Source organism: Pelmatolapia mariae, linkage group LG12, assembly GCF_036321145.2.
Source record: "Pelmatolapia mariae isolate MD_Pm_ZW linkage group LG12, Pm_UMD_F_2, whole genome shotgun sequence".
Classification (NCBI taxonomy): Eukaryota; Metazoa; Chordata; class Actinopteri; order Cichliformes; family Cichlidae; genus Pelmatolapia; species Pelmatolapia mariae.
In genome coordinates, this window is record NC_086237.1 from 28,280,837 (window position 1) to 28,304,249 (window position 23,413).

At 39.4% G+C, this 23,413-nt stretch overlaps 2 protein-coding genes across 3 annotated transcripts; one reads left to right on the forward strand and one right to left on the reverse strand.

Annotated features, from left to right (window-relative positions):
- Positions 1-3,033: 3,033 nt before the first annotated feature.
- On the forward strand, positions 3,034-15,950 carry rgs7bpa (regulator of G protein signaling 7 binding protein a). 2 transcript variants are annotated; one of them, XM_063490344.1, is made up of 7 exons: positions 3,034-3,128; positions 4,097-4,334; positions 10,584-10,750; positions 13,535-13,665; positions 13,905-14,049; positions 14,700-14,770; positions 14,915-15,950. In XM_063490344.1, exons 2-7 carry the CDS (start codon positions 4,191-4,193, stop codon positions 15,004-15,006), a joined length of 750 nt encoding a protein of 249 aa, XP_063346414.1. In that variant the 5' UTR covers positions 3,034-3,128; positions 4,097-4,190; the 3' UTR covers positions 15,007-15,950. The 2 variants fall into 2 exon arrangements, with proteins under 2 accessions (XP_063346414.1, XP_063346413.1); XM_063490343.1 differs by lacking the exons at positions 3,034-3,128; positions 4,097-4,334 and adding an exon at positions 8,737-9,638.
- An 859-nt stretch (positions 15,951-16,809) lies between these two features.
- Positions 16,810-23,124, reverse strand: c7a (complement component 7a). The gene is made up of 17 exons (XM_063489737.1): positions 23,067-23,124; positions 22,878-22,956; positions 22,508-22,649; positions 22,281-22,425; positions 22,061-22,199; positions 21,238-21,381; positions 20,907-21,150; positions 20,192-20,305; positions 19,922-20,088; positions 19,561-19,789; positions 19,021-19,192; positions 18,753-18,840; positions 18,100-18,232; positions 17,829-18,017; positions 17,570-17,669; positions 17,275-17,459; positions 16,810-17,185 (listed from the first exon to the last, which is right to left on the reverse strand). The coding sequence occupies exons 2-17, from the start codon at positions 22,953-22,955 to the stop codon at positions 17,001-17,003; spliced, it is 2,454 nt and encodes an 817-aa protein (XP_063345807.1). The 5' UTR covers position 22,956; positions 23,067-23,124; the 3' UTR covers positions 16,810-17,000.
- Between the last annotated feature and the right edge of the window lie 289 nt (positions 23,125-23,413).

The window sequence follows — 23,413 nt, forward strand, 5'->3', positions numbered from 1 at the left end:
CTAGTGTAAATGGCTCGAACAGAGTCGGATGTAGCGAAGCTGAGGATGCTAGTGAGGAAACCAGTACTAATGAGACTCACACACCAAAGGTGGAGAGATCTAGGCAAAGGAGTGTAAATCCAGCAGGCGAGGGAAGGTCAAGCAATGTGCTGGTGAGACCTGCGCTGTCAGGTGGAAAAGCAAGCAAAAAGACCTGCAGTGAGGACAACAAAGGAAGCTGGAGAGAGCAAAACCAAGACAGGGGTGAGGAGACAATAACTGCTGGAGATTTGGAAGGCAGAGAAAGAGGGGAAAGCATGGAAAGAAGAATGGCGGAAAGAGATGAAACACATGGAGATGAAGCACAGTATAGACAGAGAAGGGAAAGCACTGGAAGTTTGTCAAGTAATAATTCTGATCATCAGTTAAACAACATTTTGGAACTTGGAGAAGGATCGAGCAACTTGCAGAGAGGACACACCTGCTCTCGACTCCAGAGCACTGGCTGCAACTGGACCTTCACTTCCAATTCAAACTCTCTGTCCCCTCGGCCTGCTACTCATACCAGGTCCATACCTCGGTCACCTCAGAGACCTTTATCCAGACCAGCTGCAGGAGACTTGCACCTCTACTCACTAAGTTCACTCAGGGAGCCAGATCCATTCTGGGTGGAGGTGAGACCAGGGTCAGCAACTGGACGATCTTTGACCTTCTATGAGCTAAGAGGGGAAGAAGAGGATGAGGGTGATGAAGAGAATGTAGAGGATGGTGATGAAGGAGGCAGCGGGGTGGTAAGGGTAATGAGTCAAAGCATGACCTCAGCAGTGGCGCAACCTTGTGTTCCTTGTGAGAGGAGGATGAGTAAAAGGGAGAGGAACAGGATTAAAAGTCTGCGGAGGAGACAGCGAAGAAGGGAGAAATGGAGACAAAATCAACAGCAAGAGAGCAGACAGGTGACTGGCAATGTACACTGACATCACAGAGGTTTAAGTATCACCACAAGACGAGTCACAGAGCCGGTTATTAGTTCACTAAATGATCTAGTAATTACTAGATCCAGCAATTAATACCCAGGATAATTTATTTTTTAATATGTAGTCTTTATGGACTTTAAGGATTAAAGACACACCAAATACCAAATGTTTTTAACTGAGTAAGTCCTGAGATTTATACTCAGGACTTACTCTTACTAAAGAAGTATTTATAGCACATCTATTTTTCACTGTTTTTACTCATGGTACTTTATATTACAGCATACACATGTGTGTGTGTCTGTTTGTTTCATCTAGACTCTGGCTCTCGGAAGCTATATCAGCAACCAGCTCATTTCAATAGCCATTGTGTGCGCGGTTTAAAGTGGGGTTACATCTGAATTAGTTGCATGATGAGGCTTGGGCAGAGAGCCCTTCAAAACCGACCAGACAAAAGAGCAGATTCCATTTTGATTGGCTGCTGCAGAGCTGCAGTCACGCTGGCAGACTGAAATTACTCTGACTGCTCTGTTACCAAAAGTCAAATTAGTTTCTTCGACACTGTCGTATGATCAATTTCCTAATCCTTTGTCCTCCTACAGATTGTGCTGTTTTTAGTTAAGATTTTCTTATCTGTTATTCATTGGACTTGGTGTGTAAATAAACTGGGTCATGCGACAGGACCTTAGCACACCAGCAAATCTACTAGCATGGCTGAAAAAGAAAGGAAGAAAGTCCAGACCTACTCCCAAATAAAATGCTGTCGTGGGACCTCGAGAGAGCTGTGCATGAACAAATGCCTGCAAATCTTAGTGAACTGTAGCAACGCTGTAAAAAAGAATGGCTCAGATTTCCCCCACAATGATGTGAGAGACTGATAAAATCATACAGAAAGCCATTATTTAAACTTACTGCTGCTAAGAATAGTTCTGCAAACTACTGAATGATAGGGTGTGCTTGGTTTTTCATACGCTGTGTCTCCATTGCTGTATAGGCTTGATAAATAGATAACGTCACTGTAGCATATAATGTGTTGTCGTTCATCTGAAGCTGATAGACTCCAGCAAAAACCAAATGATTTTTTTTATTATGTCCTAATAATTAAAAAAAATGACAGATTTTCAAATAGGTTTGAAGGCGGGTGCATTTTGGTGTACACTGGATGAAGCCAGCTAGCTTCTTCCTTCTGCTTCCATTTATCCTAAGCTAAGCCAATCGTCGCCTTGCTCCTGCTCCACACCTAGCACACCCTTATATATTGATCTTCTCGGCTAACTTTCAGAAAAAAGGCATTTTTTCCTTAGGCTGATAAAGACATTGAAAACCCAACATATATTCAATATTTTTTTAAACAATTACTTTTGTTACCCAGTACCCAGATCTTGCTCATTTATCATGTTGAATCTTTATTTACAATCATTTATCAGCTCTGTGAAAATTTCTACTGACATAAATTTTGCACTTATTCTCGATTGGGAGAACATAAAAACCTAGAACGCACACTGCTATTGGCCACACTGGTCAGATACCCTGGTTTTGATTTTGGATTTTCACAATGTGTTTTAACAATATTTTGTACAATACAGAATGTTTTACATTTTTTTATCCCCTTTTTAAACTGTCTTAACTTACTGCATTCATGTGGCTGCCTTCTTGGTTTGTGCTGGCTTGTTTGAATTTGTTTCTGAGAAAAGTGTCGTAGGACAAAGCTAGAGGAGATGCTGTTGTGTAAAAACAAACCACAGGATGTGATTTCATCCTGAGTAATGCAGAGACGTTTAGTGTTGGCTTGTTTCCAGCTGCTGGAAAAAAGATAAAATGTGGTTTTAGCTGCTGTTCTGCAGAAACACATTTTGTGAAGGAAATGCAAATGTTTTGTGGTGCAGCAGCGCTATCAAATAAAGCTTCACTCAGTTATAGGTTTTATCTATAAATTAGCAGGGTTTTTTTAGTCTAAACTTTGGTTCTGTATGTCATAGAGCACGCTCTTATTCATTTATATACCAGTATATGATTGTAACCGAGACAAAACTGGCATGTCACCATACATATTGCCAGGAGAGCCTCAGCATCTATGCTTACTTAGACATCCTGTGCTCTGTGTTCTCTCCTCTCTTTAATGACACACCTTGGGAGGATGGGCTGATGTGACTGGGAAGTCCCTGGAGCTCCCCTAGGGTGAGAAAATAGTAATTACTTTGGAAACACCCCCAGGATTTTTTTTAAACAGTGAAGCTTCAATTCCCAGGGGTCTGCCAACACAACACGTGTTTGAGGAGGCGGTGGGTGACTTGGAGAGCCCTAGCTACTATTTTAAAAAAGAGCTTTTGTTACATCATGGAGTTATAGCTGAAATTTGGAACCATAAAAAGTGAGTGATGAGGGTAGATTAACTGTTGAGGAGAAGAGAGGAAGTAAGGAAAGAGTGTAGCAGATGCTGTGCATGATGAAAGAGAACACTAACTAGATCCAAAACCCACCTTCTGTTTTTACCCAATAGAGGTTAAGAGGCCTCATAGTAGGGCTTAACTGACAAACTGCAACAGATATAAAGTGACACATCCTAAGATGCACCTCTATTGGTTTTCCATGAAGTAATAGGAGTTTGAACTAATGCCAATAGTGGGTCAGACTGCTCTCTCTAACAAACAATGTTTATGCTTTACAGTAAGATGTGTGAAAATGTAGGTAGGCAGACATTCCACTTGACTGAACTCACACCTGACACCCTCATGTCCTCACACATATTATTATGCTGTTTGGATGGGTGTCAAAGAGGGTTACATTCATCAAAAGAGAAAAGAAATTCAAATAGAAGAGAACTGTGAAAGAGGACATTTTCACTTATATTTAGTGCTAACTGGTAGCATCTTGTAGTGATAATTTATACTTAACATCTCATACGTGAAGGGTCAAATCTCTGGATTGCTCTCTCTTATTGCTGTTATCCATTCCTAGGCAAGATACTAATATAACTGTCTGAGAGGTTAGTCTATATAGTCAAAACTGTGCAAAAATGGGTTTTATCATTTTAATACTGGAGCTTTAAATATGCACGCACACAAACATAAGCAGGTTTGTGGTCACACAAGAAAAGATATTTTTAACAGTTAAAATGTTTCTTTTCTACTTCTGTTTTCTCCCAGAGTTCAACAGGAAATCCATCCAGCAGCAGCAGTGAGGACGATGAGGCCCTGACTACCGGGGACAGAGAGGGCTACATCTGTGCTGTCTGCTTGGATGTGTACTTCAGTCCTTACATGTGCCATCCATGCAATCACATCTTCTGTGAGCCCTGTCTTAGGACGCTGGCTAAGAACAGCCCCACTAATACCCCCTGCCCCCTGTGCAGAACAATCATCACACATGTTTTCTTCCAAAAAGGTGAGATGATGAGCAAGGACCACTTACTGTATAATGACTTAATCAAACTTCCTCAGCACTAAAGACTGAATAAAGCGAGAAAGGTTAAAAAAAACAACTTCATGTAAAAATCTGACATTAAAGACAAACAATTTCAGCTATATTTTTATTTCTATGTTGGCTGCTACACAACATCTAAGCTGCAGATTGTTCAGAGGGCCCAGCTGCAGATGTCCCACAGGGAGCAGAGTAGACCTAAGTTCAGCTTTGACCAGATGAGTCACTTAGACTGAGAAGACAAAATCAAACACAGTCTGAGCACTTTGATTCGGTGCTTTCTAATGGAAATAAGAAGTAGTATTCCCTGTGGGTGGAAATGAACTGTAATAATAGGAGCAGATGTTTTAGGGTTTCTTTAAACCAGTAAAAAGTGGAACCCTAAAGCTGTAGGGAAACATTTTCACCACAGTGTTAAGCAGTATAATAGTAGTTATTACTGTAATAATATATGTATGGTGTATATTTCTGTGGTGTGTGCTAACAAATGTATTTTGTCACCTTGGGATAATTTATTAGATACAATTTTGGTTTGATTTTGGTCAAATTTATGAATCACTGAAAAACTTTTATTATTCATCCCAGCCTATTTCTAGATGTATATAGTAGCATGGATTAGATGGTGAGGAGGACTGTTGAAACACTGAGGGCTCTTGTTAATGATTAGATGACAAGATTAGACTGTCGTGTTGATTACCAAAGCCAAGGTCACAGAACAAGGAGATAATCAGAGACGCAAGTGACGCTACATGTGCTGTTAGTGAATGTGTTGATTAAATCAAACATATCTAGCCAAGCTATGAAGAAGTCAGGTTTTTTTATTGCATTAACTTTGTGTCTTTTTTAAAATATGTATTTATATAGAGCTAAACCAAACAGCAAGAACATTCTTTCCAAAGGAATACCTTTCCCGGAAACAGAACTTTCAGAAAGCAAGCTGTGCAAAGTGGCCTCTCCCGAGCTGCAGAAAACTCTTCCGCATCTTTGGAGGCAAGTTTTTAATTCCCTCTAAAGTGGGGTCATATTTAAGCAATGTCATCTGCAACAACAGCAAAACTATATAAAGCATAGCTAGTATTTTATGAAGCTGCACTTAAAGAGTGCTGTTGTTTGTGACTTTCGACAATATGATACGTGTATGTGCTACCTATTTATCGTAATTGTACCTCAAGGCCTCACAGAAGACTAAAAATAATCCTGTGCATTTTTCATTTGTATGAATTTGTAAATGTCTTCAATAGCAGCTCTAGTTGTATTAAAATCTGTTGTCTAACATTTATCAAAACACTGAGGTTATGTGTGTTAATTACCCCAGAGGAAATTGTTGCTTTTTTAACTACACGAAATGACTTATTTCTCATTTAAACCAGGCTTCCAGAGGCAGTCGAGTCCTATTGCTAGACGCCAGTTCCCCCACGGAGAAGGCTACCCTCTGGACACCATGGATTTCGAGGATGACACTCGTGGCTGGCGATTTGACATGGACATGGTCATCATCTACATCTACTCAGTGAACTGGGTTATTGGGTTCTTCATATTCTGCTTTCTTTGCTATCTCTTCTTCCCCTCTTTTTGATGTAAGGCTGAAGATAAATGGGGGGGGGGGGGGGGGGGCATGCAAGTGGATATGCAAATTTTTAAAAAGGGGGGTGAACTTAAGCTGTAAGTTTTAATGAAAACGCAGTGAGTGAATTTCAAGCGGGTGAGGAGGTGTAGTAGAGGAAAACCATCAGTGTGCTAGCTTCACATCTCTAATAAATCACTGAAATAAGGAAAATCCAGTGTTCTCAGTTTTGTGTCTCAACATAATGAATAGCATGTTAATATAACATGTTAGGCTGCAGTGTTTCAACATGATCCCATTACACTTTTCAATGCCTAAACTTTTGTTTAACAGCACAGCCACTTAAACTGTTCCCAGCGTGATTACTTTTCTAATGTACAAGGACATATTAATTTCAATGTGAAATTTTTAATTACCAACTTCCATCCACTGCAGACACTTCATTTTTAAGATGTGTTACTGTTGATTAAACATATTGTAATGCAGCAAACACTCCATGCAAAATAAGTTTAAATTGCATCCTTGTTGCATTCCTGTAAGTGGAATTAACTGAAATAATGAGCAGATCTTAGTTAAGAAAACAGACTGATGAGGGTCTAATAAGACTGTAGAGGGTGGATATCGCAATAAGAAAAACAAAAGTAAACATTAGAAAAACACACAAAAAAATATGCTTTTAGGTATGGGAACATTCATTTGTGGTTTCATGAATGCTTTCCCCAACATATTACTAATGCTAATAATGCTTATACCTGATGGGGGCACCATGATGGTGGTGCAGTGCTCAGTACTGTTGGTTCCGGTTTTAAATGGTCTGGTCAGGTGAGGACTTTCTGTGTTTAGTTTGCATGTTCTTCCTGTTTCCCTTCATGCTCCCTCCCTTCTCTCTGGTTTTCCTTCCACAGATTTGGATGCTAGGTTACTGGTGAGTCTATATTGGCTACATACATGTTTAGTTTAACTTATTACAATTTATATGAAATAACATTTAAACTTCCATACAGGTTTGTAGATGCAACATTACATATTTATTTAAGGCATTTTAGGTCATTTCTATTTTTTTGCCAAAGAATTCACACATCTCACACATCTTACATATTTCAGACTTTTAAGTTAGGATATAAAAAACTCCTTTATTTGAACTTTTCCCACAAGTTTCCATTCTTTCTATAGCAGCTTCATATAAAGTATGCACCAGGCTTTTAATCTCCATGTAGGTGCATTGCTCACAGCTCTAAAACTAGACATTAGTCAGTGCTGCTTAGCTTGCTGTAAATGATGGTTTAAGAAAATCTGTGTTTATTACATACTTCTGGTCCACTTTCCCCATACATTTCAATTTTAAATTATTTAGATCAACTTACATTGCATAAGGCTCAGAGACAAGTGTTTTAGCTGGTTTCAGAGCTGCTAAGAAGTTGATTGCCACAACATGCTCATTTGGCAGCAATGGCTGCTCACTTTCATGGATGTGCTTATGTTAAACTCTCCATAGCCTAAATCTGTGGAGCTAAAGAAGGCATAGTTAAACTTTGGGCCCAAGCTGTGGAGAATCTTAAATCTTTACTGAACTGATTGCTTCATTGGTCTCTGCTCTCTAGCCGTTCATCTCCCATTTTTTGTCTTGCCTCCTTTTGGACAAGTTTTTTTTTTTTTTTTTTACATTTTTTTTGTGTGGCTGTTATGGTTCTCTTTGGTTGTTTGTTTTTTGCTTAACTTTTACTGTAGTTGTTCATACTACTGATATGTTTAGGGTTTTTGTTTGTCTGAAAACATTGATCACAAAAACTTACTTTAAACTAATTGTCACTATACAGTTGTAAACTAAATATCACAAACTAATTATCTGCCTTGCCTTTTTTGTGCCACTAATATATGTGATTGCGTCTTCAACTCCACACGCAAGTCTTCCTTTGTGTTAATGGTAATGCATGTCAGGAAGAGCACTCCATACACATTCACTGATTTCTTCACAATATCTGCTGCAAACTTTTCTATTTGTGGTTGTGAAAAGCAAGGAGAGAAAAGCACTCATCAACAGCCAGTAATTGATTCTGGCACTCTTATAGTAAAGCGGTGTCCATGCTGAAATAACGTATTTCCTGGATGATCTTTTGTGGTGTAATCAGACACACACACACACACACACACACACACACACACACACACACACACACACACACACACACACACACACACACACAAAAAAAGTTTATTGATCAGTTACACATCTATATACTCATAATATATAGTAAAAAAATAGTTTGTCTTTGTGCATTTTTAACTTTAATGTATATCTCAAGCCCAACTGTGTTTTAGGGTCTGATGATAAAATTGCATTTTTATTAGTCGAAACGAAGCTAAATCTTGAACTATCCAAAATGTAAAATAAACGATACACTATCTACAAGCTTAACGTGCACTTTTTTCCAGTTAAGTAACGGTAATATAGCTATAGCCCACCCTTTTCATTCTTTGTGTTAATTATCTTCTTGTAAAGGTAGACGGACACACACGCAACAACAGAAACTTAAGCACTTGTTAAGTTAACCTGCATGTGAGTATAAATGCAGTAATAATTTGTGATATTCAAAACTAAAGAGAACCACTTTAGGCTCATTTTTAACGGAAGTGTTCAATTCATTCTTTTTTGTCTCCACCCGGTACTTGTGGTGGAGGTAAAGTGGCCAGTGACCTCAATTTCATACGTACAGGAGTTGATATGTCAGCATGGGGGAGGAGGGGGGTCGAGTTGATGGGCCCTATTAGTATTCGCGTCCTTTGGGTGCGCAGTGCTGCCAGCCACGTCAGGCCTGTAGCAACTGTTCTTCTACTGCCTATCCAAGGTTAGATATAGGCCCTTCCTAATAGCTGGAAACACTCAAGGAAACAGACTGGGAGCCGACTTGAGACCGCGAGAGCAGGAATTAAGTTTTTCGACGTTTTCCGGCACAGTTGTACGCTGTGAAATTGTCGCCGTGGACACTGGCCGTGTTATTTCGTCTTAATAGGAGGTTGTATAGCTAAGAAAAGACTGTTACCGTCCGTCTTATTGGTGCTTAATGGAAACGCGCAATCATAAAAAATGGTTGCATTTGGAGAATATCCGTGAATGCGATCGTTCCCTCTTGACATCGGTGCGTCAGAAAAGACACCTCAGCTAGCTGGAGTCCGGGTTGGGTGTGAAGTCTTCACTGTGCACCGTGTGCTGCTGGAGTGAAGGTGACTTGCGCCCCGTCGCAGTCAAGGCAATGCGGAGAGGAGTCACGGGCGCTCATCCGGTACTTTACCTGCGCTCCAGGGCTCTTCTTGGGAAAAAATTGCTACCTTTCCCACATTAGGAGGAAAGAACGTAAGACATAGAGCAATAATAGCGTTCGAGTTTCAACACAGCCAATAGCTGGCTAAGGTGAGCTGAGCGTAAATCGAGGAGAGAATAAGGTGAACAGTAAGGTGCAGGGTGGTAAGGCAGGAAGAGAGAAAGTGGTGGAGTTTTGGGGGGATAAGACCAAATCGTTCTGTCTTAGGGCTGTTTTAATAGTGGATGTGTATGCATGAGTTCTGCATCGAATGGGCGCAAAAATCGCCCCAGATCCGCCGGGAACATCTTCCAGATCGGCAAGCCTCCTTATCGAGACTCACAAAGGAGGGAGAGCACCGAAAGTACCCGCAAAGCCCAGCGCGCCGTGGCCGACTGCAGAATGGTAGGTTTGCGGCACGTTAGTGCCTGCATGGTGCCTCTGATAAGGAGTGCTGTGCTATTATCTCAACCTTTCTTTGTTTAAGGATGTTCCAATACCCCGTGCATGCACGCCGTACAGGCGACAGCTCTTAATAGCTGCAAAAAAAAAAAAAAAAAAAAAGATTCTAACCCGGTCTAGCAGCCTAAAAATAGCTTTATGCATTTGCATTGCTTTGTCGGCAGTGAAGCCAAACAGAACACCTCGGCGTGCAGATTGACTGTGTGATTTGCATTTAAAGTGTGGAAAGCTGCTGGTGATTTGGAATGATTTCAGCATTGCCCGAATGACAAGATTACCCATGGTGGAGTGCATGATCTTGGCACATATGTGCTTTGACAGAAGCTGACAGGAATGATAAAGCCTACTTCACCCTTTCATACATCAGTGATCGTCATGGAGCCTCGCTGTTCGTTTACAGGACTACAGCAGGATGCTATGCAGGAGGTGCACAAAAAGAGCAGAATACTTGTGCCCCAAGCTCAAATTTCGTGGTTGTGCAGACAACCAAATTTAGCATGATGGAAAACCAACCAATTCAACAATCAGCTGGTTTATCGTGCACTCTTACTTTGCGGGCTGTGCTTCACTTTCCGCGTTTTCGCAAGGATCAATAAGCTTCAGTGACTGCACATGTGCAAGGCTGCAATTTTTGAAATGAAGCACACGACAGTGTAACTGCACATGGAGCATTATTTGTCCCCATTAGTCTGTTAGGGCGGGGGGGTGGGGGGGGGGGGCTGTAAAATGCTGCTCAGCATTTCCTTCTTGGCTGACGTGTTTTCATGTTGACAGGTCGGACTGAGGATAAAGACTATCCTGCAATTTATTTGTGTGATGCTTACTTGTCTGGTTCGTTAGGTAATAACTTTTTGTGTCTGTGTGACTTATTATCTCACTGTAATGCAGATCGTCCAAGAATTCAATACACTTGTGGCTCTGTACCGTGAGCTGGTCATCTCAATTGGCGAGATCACTGTCGACTGTCCTTCGTTACGGGCCGAAATGCTCAGGACCCGAACCAAAGGCTGCGAAATGGCGCGAGCGGCACACCACAGTCTCTCCTTGATATCGGGGTGAGTTGGCACAGACGCTGTCCGTGGTCCTGAAAATGAAAAGCCATCAGTGGCTGAACACTCTGCAACACTGCAGCGCCGGAAGTTAAAAAAGTAGCTAATTTTACCAAAGTAAATCTGCACAAGTATCAACATTTGAGCTGCTGAATATTTTGTGTGTGTGTGTGTGTTTATTTTATAGGAATGTTCTTTCGATAGGCCATCTAATGCTTGTCCCATTAAATGACTGATTTTTTTTTTTTTATTTCGTGGTGGGCAAAGTATGTGGGAAAACAGAACATGAGATCAGCTTTTAAAAATCATGACATTTCTAATTTGTTAGAAGGAGAGCTTTACCAGGAAGCAATCACAACAACATACTGTAACTGATCACTTCCCATTAGCTGAGCCTAAAACGTTAATGCACAAAGTGGAGGGAAAGTGGAATGCTTCCCGGGACTAATATCTGAGATAATAGTATCAATAATGTGAAGCCAATGACTTTTTTTTTTCTTGTAATTTATTGAGAGAGTGGCTCCTTCAGTACAGATTTTTTTTAAAGAATCAGAATCCTTGGGAGTTTTTTTTTCTTTTGCTCATCAAAAACAAATGATATCACAATGAAACAGTAAATTAAAGTGGTTAGAGCCCAAGTTTGTTCACTGTTTAGTGATTCTGAGTAGATTTTCATGCTAAATTAGATTTCAAGTGGTTTGTTTGTGATGAAAGCTTTGATTCAAGATACAGGAAAACAGCTGTTTTAGGAGCCTGAAAGGACTGCTGTCTTGGCCCACAATATCTCCTCTACAATAGCGCCAGTAGAAGAAGGGCAAAGGGAGGCTTGGGATTTTAACATCCTCAGTGAGGCTAAGATGCCAGCCAACTTGGCACACTCAAACTTACTTAAATAACAATCGGACAGACTGAAGCCAGTGGTGAGAGAGATTTGGAGGACGTCTGCAGTGCCAGCTGCTTGCCAAAGCCTGGGTGCTGCTGGAACAATAACAGCATCATGATTTATCCTGCAGTAGGGGCATATTCCTACCACTGGATATACTGTATATTTAAAACCACGAGCGATCCTTTTCTATTAGAAATTATTTGTCACCATATTTTTTTACAAGGTCCAGTTTTAAAAAGTGTTAAGCTGCACTCTTTTCTATTTTAATTCACTCTAGTGAGGCTTTAAAACTACATGTTTGATGCGTGACACTGAACATGTTCAGTGCACATCTCCCATCGCGCACATGCATGAATCATGAATGCAACTTTATTTGAATAGGAGCATTTAGTTGCTTTAAATAATAATATTCCTTAATGCAGCAGGGAAGTGGTGGAAAATGAACCATTGCACTGTTCTTTTTCAACTGCATGGCTCATAATTATACACCTAAATACAGTTATACCTGTATCTGCAGAAAAAATACTATTAGCCATTGAAACTGTGCTCTTAAATGTTCCAGCTTCTGCTGCTAAATGGAGATGGTGCAGTAGCTTTAGAGAGAACTCTTAAGTCTCACTGATAACAGCATCTGCATCATTGCCATAATCATCACCAGCACATATTCTAAAAACTCCTTCCCTAAAAGCTCTCTCGGCCATCTAAGTGTCTGTCTCCGCTACTAGAGACACACAGCTTGAATTAAACCAGTTCATTCCCCTTTAATAAAACAAACCCAGTGTGTCAGAATGGTTTGAATGATGCGAGGTCCCTCCAATGTGCAGGGGGAAAGCTGATTAGAGGGATAGCACTGGTGACAGCTGTGCTTGAGCAACAGTAAAGCAGCACTGTGACAAAACGGTGATGGCAAGGAGAAGCTTGCTGTTGGAAGAGGTGAATTCTAGTGCATGATTTGTGTGAGAAAGATTTGTACCAAGTTTCACGCCTTTTATCGCTGTCACTTTCCCATGTGATATTACACCCACTGGATATCACCTGCTGTTTCCCTTTGAAAACCAGATTAATATAGTTGTGAAGCTACTGCGATGTCTCATAAAAGCTAATGATCAGCTCCGGTTGAATGAAAAATATTGTGACGGGCTTTTGTGTTGCTTGAATCTCTTCAGTGCATTTTATTTATATATTCTCGGGGAGTTAAGTAAGCACTACATATAGACGCTTGCACAATCACAGAGACATTAGCAATTTGAACTTTGCTGTAAAACAACATGAATGAGAAGCACAGTATGTTTATTATCATTGCAGACTCTATAAGCTTACTTTAAGCTTCGATTAGGAAACACTCTGCTCAAACATTTTAATGCATATTTGAGTTCATAAACCTCTCTGGCCTTAAAACCTGATATTAAGAATTTGCTGTTATTCTTCAGGTTACAGATTTTCTCACTGTAATCACGCGCAGAAAATACCATGATTATCACCAGGTCCAGTCCTCATTTATTCATTTAAGTAAAGATATTTCCAAGTAAAAGCATGTGACTCGCATTTGTCACAGATGTGACACAGAAGATGTGCACCCTGAAATTACAAGAACAGGCAGTGCATAAGTTACCAATGTAGGTGATTATATTTCTGCAACAGATATTGCATTTACAGTTTAAATGAGTCAAATAAATTAGACATGTCAGTAACACATCCTGAGAGTGGAATACATTTTTCTTTGTTTTAACTTTTTGGTTTAGTACTAATATTTATTTAAGCTGCTACTGGTTTCAGACTCAAGATTAGCACATACATGGATGAATTAACAACTATTGTAATGCTCATAGAGACTTGCACAGACTATTTTGTCTATCAAGTTCCACCTGGCTGGTAAGCTTTGTTCTCTTCATGTGCCATTTCAGGCCAGAGGACGGGGAAATCCACCCTGAGATCTGTAGGCTCTTCATCCAGCTGCAGTGCTGTCTGGAGATGTACATCACAGAGATGCTCAAATCTGTGTGCTTGCTGGGATCACTGCAGCTCCATAGGAAAGGTCAATACACAGACAAGCCTCATGGATAGTTTATAGATAGTATGCTTTGTTTTGTTTTTAATTTTTTTAAAGAAACATGTGGACAAATGGGATTTTGTATCTCTAATGTCACTGTCATTCCAGTAATGCCATCACTAAACCGATCAGTAAACTCAAATACCTGTGTACAAATGACATAAATAATTTAGGTCAGTATCTAGTGAGGAAACACGAAACAGGCATTTCTCTGTGTGCTTTAGGTAACGACTCATGTGGCCCTGCCGGCTTAGATGGTAAAACGGAGGAAAGCTCAGACATCCCCATTCTGGAGGACACCTCTTCCTCCCCCACTGACTGTCCTCAGCTCTGCTGGCTGGTGGCCACTGACATAGAAAACATAGAAAAGTAGGTAAACAAAGTGTGTTCTGTTGTGTCCTTCTGGATGTACGTAGGTGCTGTGTCTGCACTTGCGTTTTTATTATGATTTAACAAATATTTCACATTTATTTTGGTGGGTAATCTGTCACATTTCCTATAAGAACATAATGCAAAGTATTGTATCACATTAAATGGCATTTTAATGCACTGGGAATACATGTTGTATTATAAGATTTATTGGGATATTTGTATTTTTTATCAGCTATGGCTTTCTTGAAATTACATTTATGTAGTTTGTGTGGGTCTATAGTTTTACCTCACAGTTGGATTTAAGATTTGAGTTTACAAAACAATAGAAATATACCAAAAATAATCAGATATTTGTGTCAAAGCTTCAACATTTCAAAACACAAAGTATACACACTTATTTTACTACTACTACTTATTTTTCTAGACACCGTGTGTGTTTACTACTCCTGCTATGAAATACAGTATGAAATAAATTGAAATACAGCCCCTAGGTTAACATATAGTTATGAGTTCGAGTTAGGGAGGAAAGTCTCCAGAAAATCCAATCATGGAAACCTGATTTTGTGTATTTCTGTATGCGAGTATGTACTGCATATATTATGGATACTTTATGTACACAACATAAAAAGCCATTTGCATTACTGCAGGGATATGAGGGAGATGAAGAACCTTCTCAGTAAACTCAGGGAGACAATGCCTTTACCACTGAAGAACCAAGGTGAGAAAGAAAACGCAAAAAGCAGTAACACTTTCAGAATTATTCATTGTGAAGCAGAGGTACTGGTTTAAGTGGACTGCATCGTAGCTCAAATGAGGAAAAATGCATGACTTGGCTGTGGTGTCTGTGTGTTCTTTCGCCCAGATGACAGCAGTTTGCTGAACCTGACTCCCTACCCACTAGTCCGACAGAGGAAGAGGCGGTTCTTTGGGCTCTGTTGCCTGGTAACCAGCTAAGGGCCCCGCCTTTGTGGGTAGGAGGCGGCAACAAAGACACCATTACCCACTGTCCTTCACCACTTGTGTCTCCCACCAATCTATTACTGCCATTTTCAAATAAATTGTCTCTTTCTCTTTTTTTTAACGGCTGCCCATTTTATAATTTTATTTTGTAATACGAAGAAGAATTGTAACTGCAGTGTAATGAAAACAAAAGTCATGAACATATATTTTAAGATATTTTGCAACAGATTTTCCCCTTTTTTGGTAAACGAAGTGCGATATCTGCTTGTCTGATGTAAAAGGGAATGAGAGTTTGTCTGAAATGATAATATCAATGTTCTGTTACTTCCACAAGCCTGAGTGAATGAAGTGGATTTATGTTTTTATTTTTTAAAAAAAAGGGAATCTAAATGTCCATTTTGTCAGAAATAATGTGATAACTTATGAACAGATGCCATTCACACATCTGAGGACGGCTCTTGCAATGACAAAGTTTTACTGTTGTTTGTCTAAGCTGAAATGACAGGTTTGTGAAGAATACGTTTGTGTATTACAGTCTCCGTTTTCTGTTCCTTGCTGTTTTTCTTCTCAATGTACTTAATTTAGTCTTCCATAAAACAAGAACCTGTACCCAACTTAAACTTTCCAGCTTCAAAATGGAATAGATGATACAATAGTCAAAAGAAAACTTCTTTGCACACAATATCTATCTATAAATCGAGACATTAGACTTGTATATACACATACTCTTTACGCAATGCTCTCTGAATTATTTTCAAGGTTGCACGTGGTTAGTAAAGAAGCTGTTGGTATAAGCAGAGAGCATCTCTCTCTCTGGGGAAGTCAAGCAGACAGAGCGCAGCTTATTAAATATAGTGATCACTGTTTATGGCAAGCTGAAGGTACAGTAGTCAAAGCTGATATAGGTCATTTTACATTGTTAATAAAACTTTTGTTATTGAAACTCATCCACCAGTGTTTGTCATTGTCTTGCATGAACTGAAATGTCCACCGGGTGGAGACAAACAATCAACAGAGACAAACTTGTCTAGCACGTTCTGGTAAAGCTCAAACAGTAAAATTACACTGAATTAATTAGATAAATTGACTGTGTTAAATGCAAATTAGGTGGTTTGCATTCAAAGAACAAACATGTATGCCATTATTTGTGCTTTTTTTCCCTCTGTCCTTCTTTCATAGATAGATAGATAGATAGATAGATAGATAGATAGATAGATAGATAGATAGATAGATAGATAGATAGATAGATAGATAGATAGATAGATAGATAGATAGATAGGGATTTTTTACCACATCTCACCCAAAAAACATCAATTTCTATGAATTATCCCTTCAAGAATGGCAGACTAGATGCACTTTTAACACCTTTTCCCCCCAACTATCAGTCTTTGTGAACAACATCTGAAACCTAGAGAATCATTCTGCTGACCATAAGTATTTCTTGAATTGATGATAAAACATTAAGTAGTTGGTGTCTTCACACCTATTCACGGACAGGTTCAGACACACATGCAGACATGCAGTCACACTGTGCGAGGGCTGCAAGCCAGAGGCAGGAATAGACTGTCAGCAGGGGTTTGCTTCGCAGGATGAGCTTTGTCGGGTTTAGTAAGCACAAGACATCTTTTGTAAGAAGCCCTACACTTTCTCGAGCCTGAAAAACAGATTTCCAAACATTACCTCTCAAACCCAACCAACAGTCCTTTATGCTATGTTTGTCTGTGAGAATATTACATATCTCTTGGTCTCAATATTAGTAATACAAAAGAAGAAAGATCAAACATGACTGATGTGCTTTTTATTTATTGTTAATACAGTATTGTTCTATTTTTACACGTGCATAAAATGTGCCTTTAAAGTGTACTAAATCTTAGCATAAAAGAAACAAAAAACACTGGCTCCACAAACAATTTGTGGAATATTTCAAAGTGGGATAATAAAAGAAGACGAATAAGAGAGGTCAGTCAATCAGCTTCTGCCCTGAATGCTTAGGAGGTGCAGGGCTGGATACTGACAACAAACACTTTTTCTCCCTTACATCGCCGAAGTCCTGCTTCACATTCACTCATGGTCTGTGTGGCCGCAGTCTCATCCTCCCCAACACGGACACACACGTTATACCCAGGGTTCGCACAATCTGCAGAGTCCTTACAGCGACAGTCATTGGTTTGATCTGAGAAAATTGTGTGAAGACAAACAGCATGAATTACTACAAACTGCTGTACATTATAATAGATCATTGGTCACTTCACATGTTCATACCATCGCAGTTCTCCCACATGTGGCAGCCGGTGCAACCTGTTGTATTGCGCTCTGGCCAAATGCAGGTGCTGTCCTCTGCTGTCATATATTTCTTCCCCATACATTGCAATGCATACATTTTGCACACATCCAGAAGGACCGATTTTCTACCTACAGCAGCTGTGGCACACAACTTCAAAGATGAGCTGGCCGGTGGGCACAAAGCACAGAAAACACAGTTGCAAGTAAATCAGTATCATTATCCAGTTTGCCAAAACTGACATGACCAAATTATTTATTAGCAGAATAGACATACCCACACTCAATAGGCATTTTGCAAACACATTTTCCTCTGGAAGGCTTTTCCCACAGTTTACACTGCACTCCAGGAGCAATGCGTGGTTCTGGTGCGCTGTCTGTGGAATACACAGAAATCACTGTTCCACATTGTCTGCTGATTCTCTACACTGAATGGCTAAATGTAGAGCTCATCACATTTCATATTGTTACATATCAGTCCAGGACAGTCCTTTAGCAGAGAGCTAAAGGATTATAAAGCTTGATGTAACATTTACCTTGGATGCACCTGACGTCTGCTGGGTTTGGTGAAAAATCCAGACTGGGATTGCAAATAGCCGTGGCTTCGCCTGTTAGCCGTTTACCCGCTGGGCAGGAGAATGTTACTAACTCTCCTATGTCATAGGCCTCCTTTAAAGGAGAGGCTATGACAGCATCTGCAAGGAGTCCAATCTGGCACCTTGTAACTTGAAGAAAATCTTTAGTTTTACAATGTGACACAGCAATTCATTATGATGATACACTAAATGTTAAACTTTATTTACTCACCTGTGCACAATCCAGGCCGGGCAGACCAGGTTTGATCAGCAGTGCACTCTATGGTGCTGTGACCAACAAGATAAAAACCTTCAGTGCAGGTGTATTCAACTTTACTACCCACAAGATAAATGTCCTTTGGATCCTGTGACACATGTAATAAAGATAAGACCATCAAATTCAACTTCTTAGTTTTGATGTGGGTACGTAACTCAGCTCAGTTCAGTTTTATTTATGTTCACAACAAGGGCTGCCTCAAGGCACTTTATAAGACAGTACCACTTGTAGTTCCCCTATGAGGAACAAGTGGCAGCAGGAAGAGCAGCCATTTGCCAAAAATGGTTGGAGGATGAGCACAGAGGAGAACATAGAGACACAAGGACAAAACACATCTCTACTATGGGGAAGAGAAGATATAAAATTCAGCAAAAGATTTAAAGATAACTAATAAACTCAGTAACATTGAGGCAGACTCTCTTTCACTTAGATAGGAGATACTAGAGTTTCAGTTTCAAGTCTCTTCCTGTAACTCTTCTTCTAACACTGTACTGTGACTGTATGCAAAACACAGTTCAAGCACTACAAAGTAGCAGTTAGTCTGGTTAATAAATACTAAATGTTTGCAATCATTTGTTCCACACCATGGTGTAAATTTCTATTTTTACCAGAATGTAGCCATTGATCAGAGCAGGTGGGGTTCCACACTTCTGGCTTGCTGGGAGAGTATAGTCAAAGCACTGAGGCTCCATAGTTCTGTAGAAAAATTATGTGTTGCATAACTACATATTGATGAAAATCAATTTGACACTTTCTCTTACTGGAAACTCAATGCAATGAACACAGTGCTTGTTACAAATATGTCACTAAATTCATGCCGCACAAACAAACAAACAAAAAACTCATAAAATCCACAAAGCAAACTTAAGCTCTCACCTTAAGTATTGCAGCTCTTCATCTTCGCAGTCGGACGTCTCAGCTGGTTCTCCGATACAGTGCTGTCCCCCATTCTGAGGGTAGGGGTTAGAGCAGGAACGACTACGAGACCTTCGGCCCCCAGAGCATGATGACCAGGCAGACCAACAGGACCAGCTACCATGGATCACTCCTTAATGACCAGAAATGGAAAATAAGAAATAGAAAGAAATTAAGGACAATAATAAAGTCTGTCTGATATTAGCCTCGATTAAATCCTACCCCCACCCACGATAGTGACTTAATCCAATTTAACAGTTTGTTACATTCCTTGTTTTCATCCTGAAAGTAAGCCTGACACCAATCTCACATCTGCCAGCCCCACAGGGCTATTTTGGCATCTCTAACTATAATCACAATACAAAAGCTAAAAGGAAAAAGAACACTTGTTTTTTTAAAGGGGGTTTTCACTGCAATGTGCCCCTTTTAGACTTTAAAAGTAACATTGGTGAGCTTAAAAAACTACAGTAATAAAGATCCTGTATGAAAGACAATACACACCCTGCTGCCCTTCCGCTTCAGTTCCTTGCTCACAGGCTGGTCCTGACGTGTTAGGCTTGCAGATGCACTTACATTCATCTCCATCCATGACAACCATTCCATTGTTCCTGCATGGCCGGCAGTGGCAGGGGTCACTTTCAGCAAGGTACTGATCTATGGCCCTGCGAAGGTAGAGCTTCTTCAAACCAGCACACTGAACCTCCTTCACCAGCTCTGACAGCGGCCGCAGCTGGAGAAACAATAGTAAAATAAAAGCGATGCAAGGTTGCATTAAGTGATAAGATGAAATCCAAATAAGATTCATTAAACGTTATGATCTTGCTTTTTAACATACAAATAGCTTATTTTACGTTGTCTTTACCTTTTGTTTTATGACCTGTGGAAACGACCTAACAGACTCTGCCCAGTTTGAGTACATTTCCCAGTTTCTCTCCGGATTATCTAGGTTCATCATATTCAGCGCTGCAATATGTGAGACACCTCCTCCCTCCACATCCACTTTTTTCAGATTATTGCTCCTGCTGGTTCCTATTTTTAAAGGTTTGAAGAGATAGTGGATGGCAGAAAAACTTATAGAGGTAAAGTGCTTTTATAGGTACTGGTATATGTAAAATTATCATCCAAATTGTACCTGTGCTTGATGAGTGAGTGCGCTGGCCTCTCTTACACTTCACTGTGGTGATGGGGAATATGAGAATCCAGCGTTTAGTCCTTGAACATTCGTCATACTGCTCACTTTCGCTGACTTGAAAACAAAGGAAAACGTAAAGTCAGTGTCAGAAAAGTGAGGCAGGACTAAAGCAGGGCTTTATGGCAACATTTTTATCAGCCAGATGTTTTACTTGGCATTGGAAAAATACTACCACTACAGCTGTGTAATATAGTTAAATCCAGCTGCAATTACAACTTGGATTTTTTTTAAATAATATCAGACACACCTTTTATTATAAGGAAAATACATATTAATATATATATATATATATATATATATATATATATATATATATACATATATATATATATATACACACATATATATATATATATATGTAATGTAATTAAATTATATATATGCATACATACATATATATATATATATGTATGTGTGTGTATATATAATTTAATTACATTACAAACTGATTACATTTAAAAACACATTTTAGAAATGTTTGAGCGTTATTAGTCAAATGCATTTTTTTAAATTTACATATGTATATTACAACTATTACAAGCAATAGACACATGCAGTGGCTTGTTGTTTAGCACCTTAAAACACTGGGTAGAATGACCCACTATGACCATCTTTTTCAATTCTTCCATTACACTAGTGTTTTATGAATCCTTACCCATATTGTTTTCAGTTTCTTCATCAATTGTGGCAATAACTTTGAAGGAGCCTCCTAAGCTTCCTGCAGACAGGTAGTGCGTTCCAAACCTTTCCAAAACCTTCCTGTAGGCCGAGTAGTCATAGACAGATGGGAGTTTGACCAGCACCTTCCAAAACGCCTCGGATATTGGGATGTACCGAGGAGCGTTAGTCTGGAACTGAGCTACCTCGATGTCATTCTTTAAAACTAAAAGCTTTTTGTTCTGTAAGAAGAGAAAAAAAGGTTCCTTTTCAACATGAGATGACTTGTCAAAGGCATTTTTTATTTAAAGTGTTAGGTTTCTACTCACCTGAGTCTTGTCGTGTTGTTCATGAAAATCATAGTTGTGATATCCCGTGGTGGTCCCGGTTACTGTCTGCCTCTTGACAATATCCTTTGCATAGTGCCATTTGCTGGTGTACATCTCATCACTGAAGTCATTCTGGGCTTTAACCTGGAATCGGGACAGGGGTTACAATGTCTGGTTTCCTCTAGTTTAGAGATGTGAAATGCTCACCTGGACAACTTAACTAGATTTAGGGGAAGACCCTACAGGTGAATAAGATGAAACAGGTGAATTTTTTATGTTTACAGAAATCTTATGTTTACAATGAGTCATACAAATGAGTCACTGTACGTCTAAAAATGAGCATAAATCTGAACTTTGAATAAAAACAGGTTTATAATTATTGTTTCAATTTGTTGACATATATATTTACACTTTGTTAGTTTGTTTTTCCAGAGAGGACTTTGGGCATCTCTTTTCAACCCACAAATCAGAAAATACCCTCAGCAGCAAGACAAAGTCAATTCCCTGTAAACTCTAACGAGCTGATTAACTATATAAAGACAAGATGATGAGATGTTGCAGATGAAGTGAATGTATGTCAAGTTGAGGGCACCAAATGTGAGTCAATGGCCTAATGCCTAATGCAACAAAAAAAAGAGCAAAAGGCAGCAAGCTGATGGTAATAATGTGTGATTTAGTAGATTAAAAAAGTAGAATAGGTAGAAAATATTGCTATATTCACTCCTTAACTCTAGAAAACAAATCCAAAGGGTTCTTTATAAGAAATTGTGACCAAAGAAGTATCAGTATGAACTACAGTTCAAGTTCTTCCACAGGTACCAACCAAAAAGCTGTACTGAAGAGTACTAAGGGGCAGTCGATAAACAGAATTGTGAACACCGCTGAAGATGGTGCGGCACTGGCCACCAAAGCTCTTAGTATTGATGACACTTGCTCTGCTCTTTCCTGACACAGAGTCAAACCTACAGAAACAACAGAGATTGTAGATTAATGTCTCAATGAATCATAAAAAATAAATATCTAGATAAAGACTTTTCTCTTACCCGAGTCCTAGGATTTCAATGTTAGGCGGAGGAACCGAGTTTGAACAAACAATGTATTTTGAAATGTCACAGTTACTCTCATCGAGTCCATCTTCCTCACAGTCCTGATCTCCATTACACACCAGAGACTGGCTAACACACTTCCCTGCAAGTCAAAAGACAGATAGATAGTTATTGTTTAACCACTTCAGTAGGATTATGGAAGTGAGGGCAGTTTCGATTCCTACCCGATCGACAGCGAAACCTGTTTCCACATCCATCCTCAATAGGGCAGCCTTGTGTGGTTTCACAAGGCCTCGTCTCGCTTCGCTCTCCATAGCAACGGTTTCCACCGAACTGAGCGTAGACAACCATGGATCGGGTTCTTGTCTGTATAGCATCCACATGATGACAAAGAAATATTTATATAAAGTAATAATAATTTAATTAATGGCAAAATATCTTCACAAGTTTTAAAAATAACATAATCTTGAGTATTTCTGATGGTGAAAAATCTTTATTATAAATACACTTTCTTGTACTGTACTGTATACAGTACATGAAAATGCATGCAAGTTTGTATGGGTAAGAAATTAGTTACCAATGAATCTCCCTGACCTGAAATTTGGTGCAGCTATCACATTCTGACCAACTGCCAAAAGGACCCCACTGGCAATGAACTTCCTGGTTACACATCCTTGAAAATGACGTTTAAATCAACATAACATGATATAAATGACAACGTATAAAGTTCAACAAGCACAACATATTTATGCTTTAAAAGCACAAAACAAAAAGCAGATTTACCCCTTGGCAGTGAACAGGAAGAGGAGCCATGGTAAGACTCTTGCACAGAGTTGTGCAACTTTCTGAGGAGGAAAATGAAAACACAAAATAACACAGCAAAGAAAAGAAAGTTAAAGAAAAGAAAAGAAAAGAAAAGAAAAGCTTGGGTAATAGTAGTCACCCATGGAAATATCACAGCAATGACAATACAAAATTGCTCTTACTGAAATCACATCAGTGACAGATTTCTGGATAGAAAACCTTTTACAGAAAACGGAAAAATGTATCCATGCAAAATCTACTTGCCTTCATGTTGAGAGAAGCACAGCAACAGATGAATAATGAGCAAGATTTTTATGTTTCGTTCT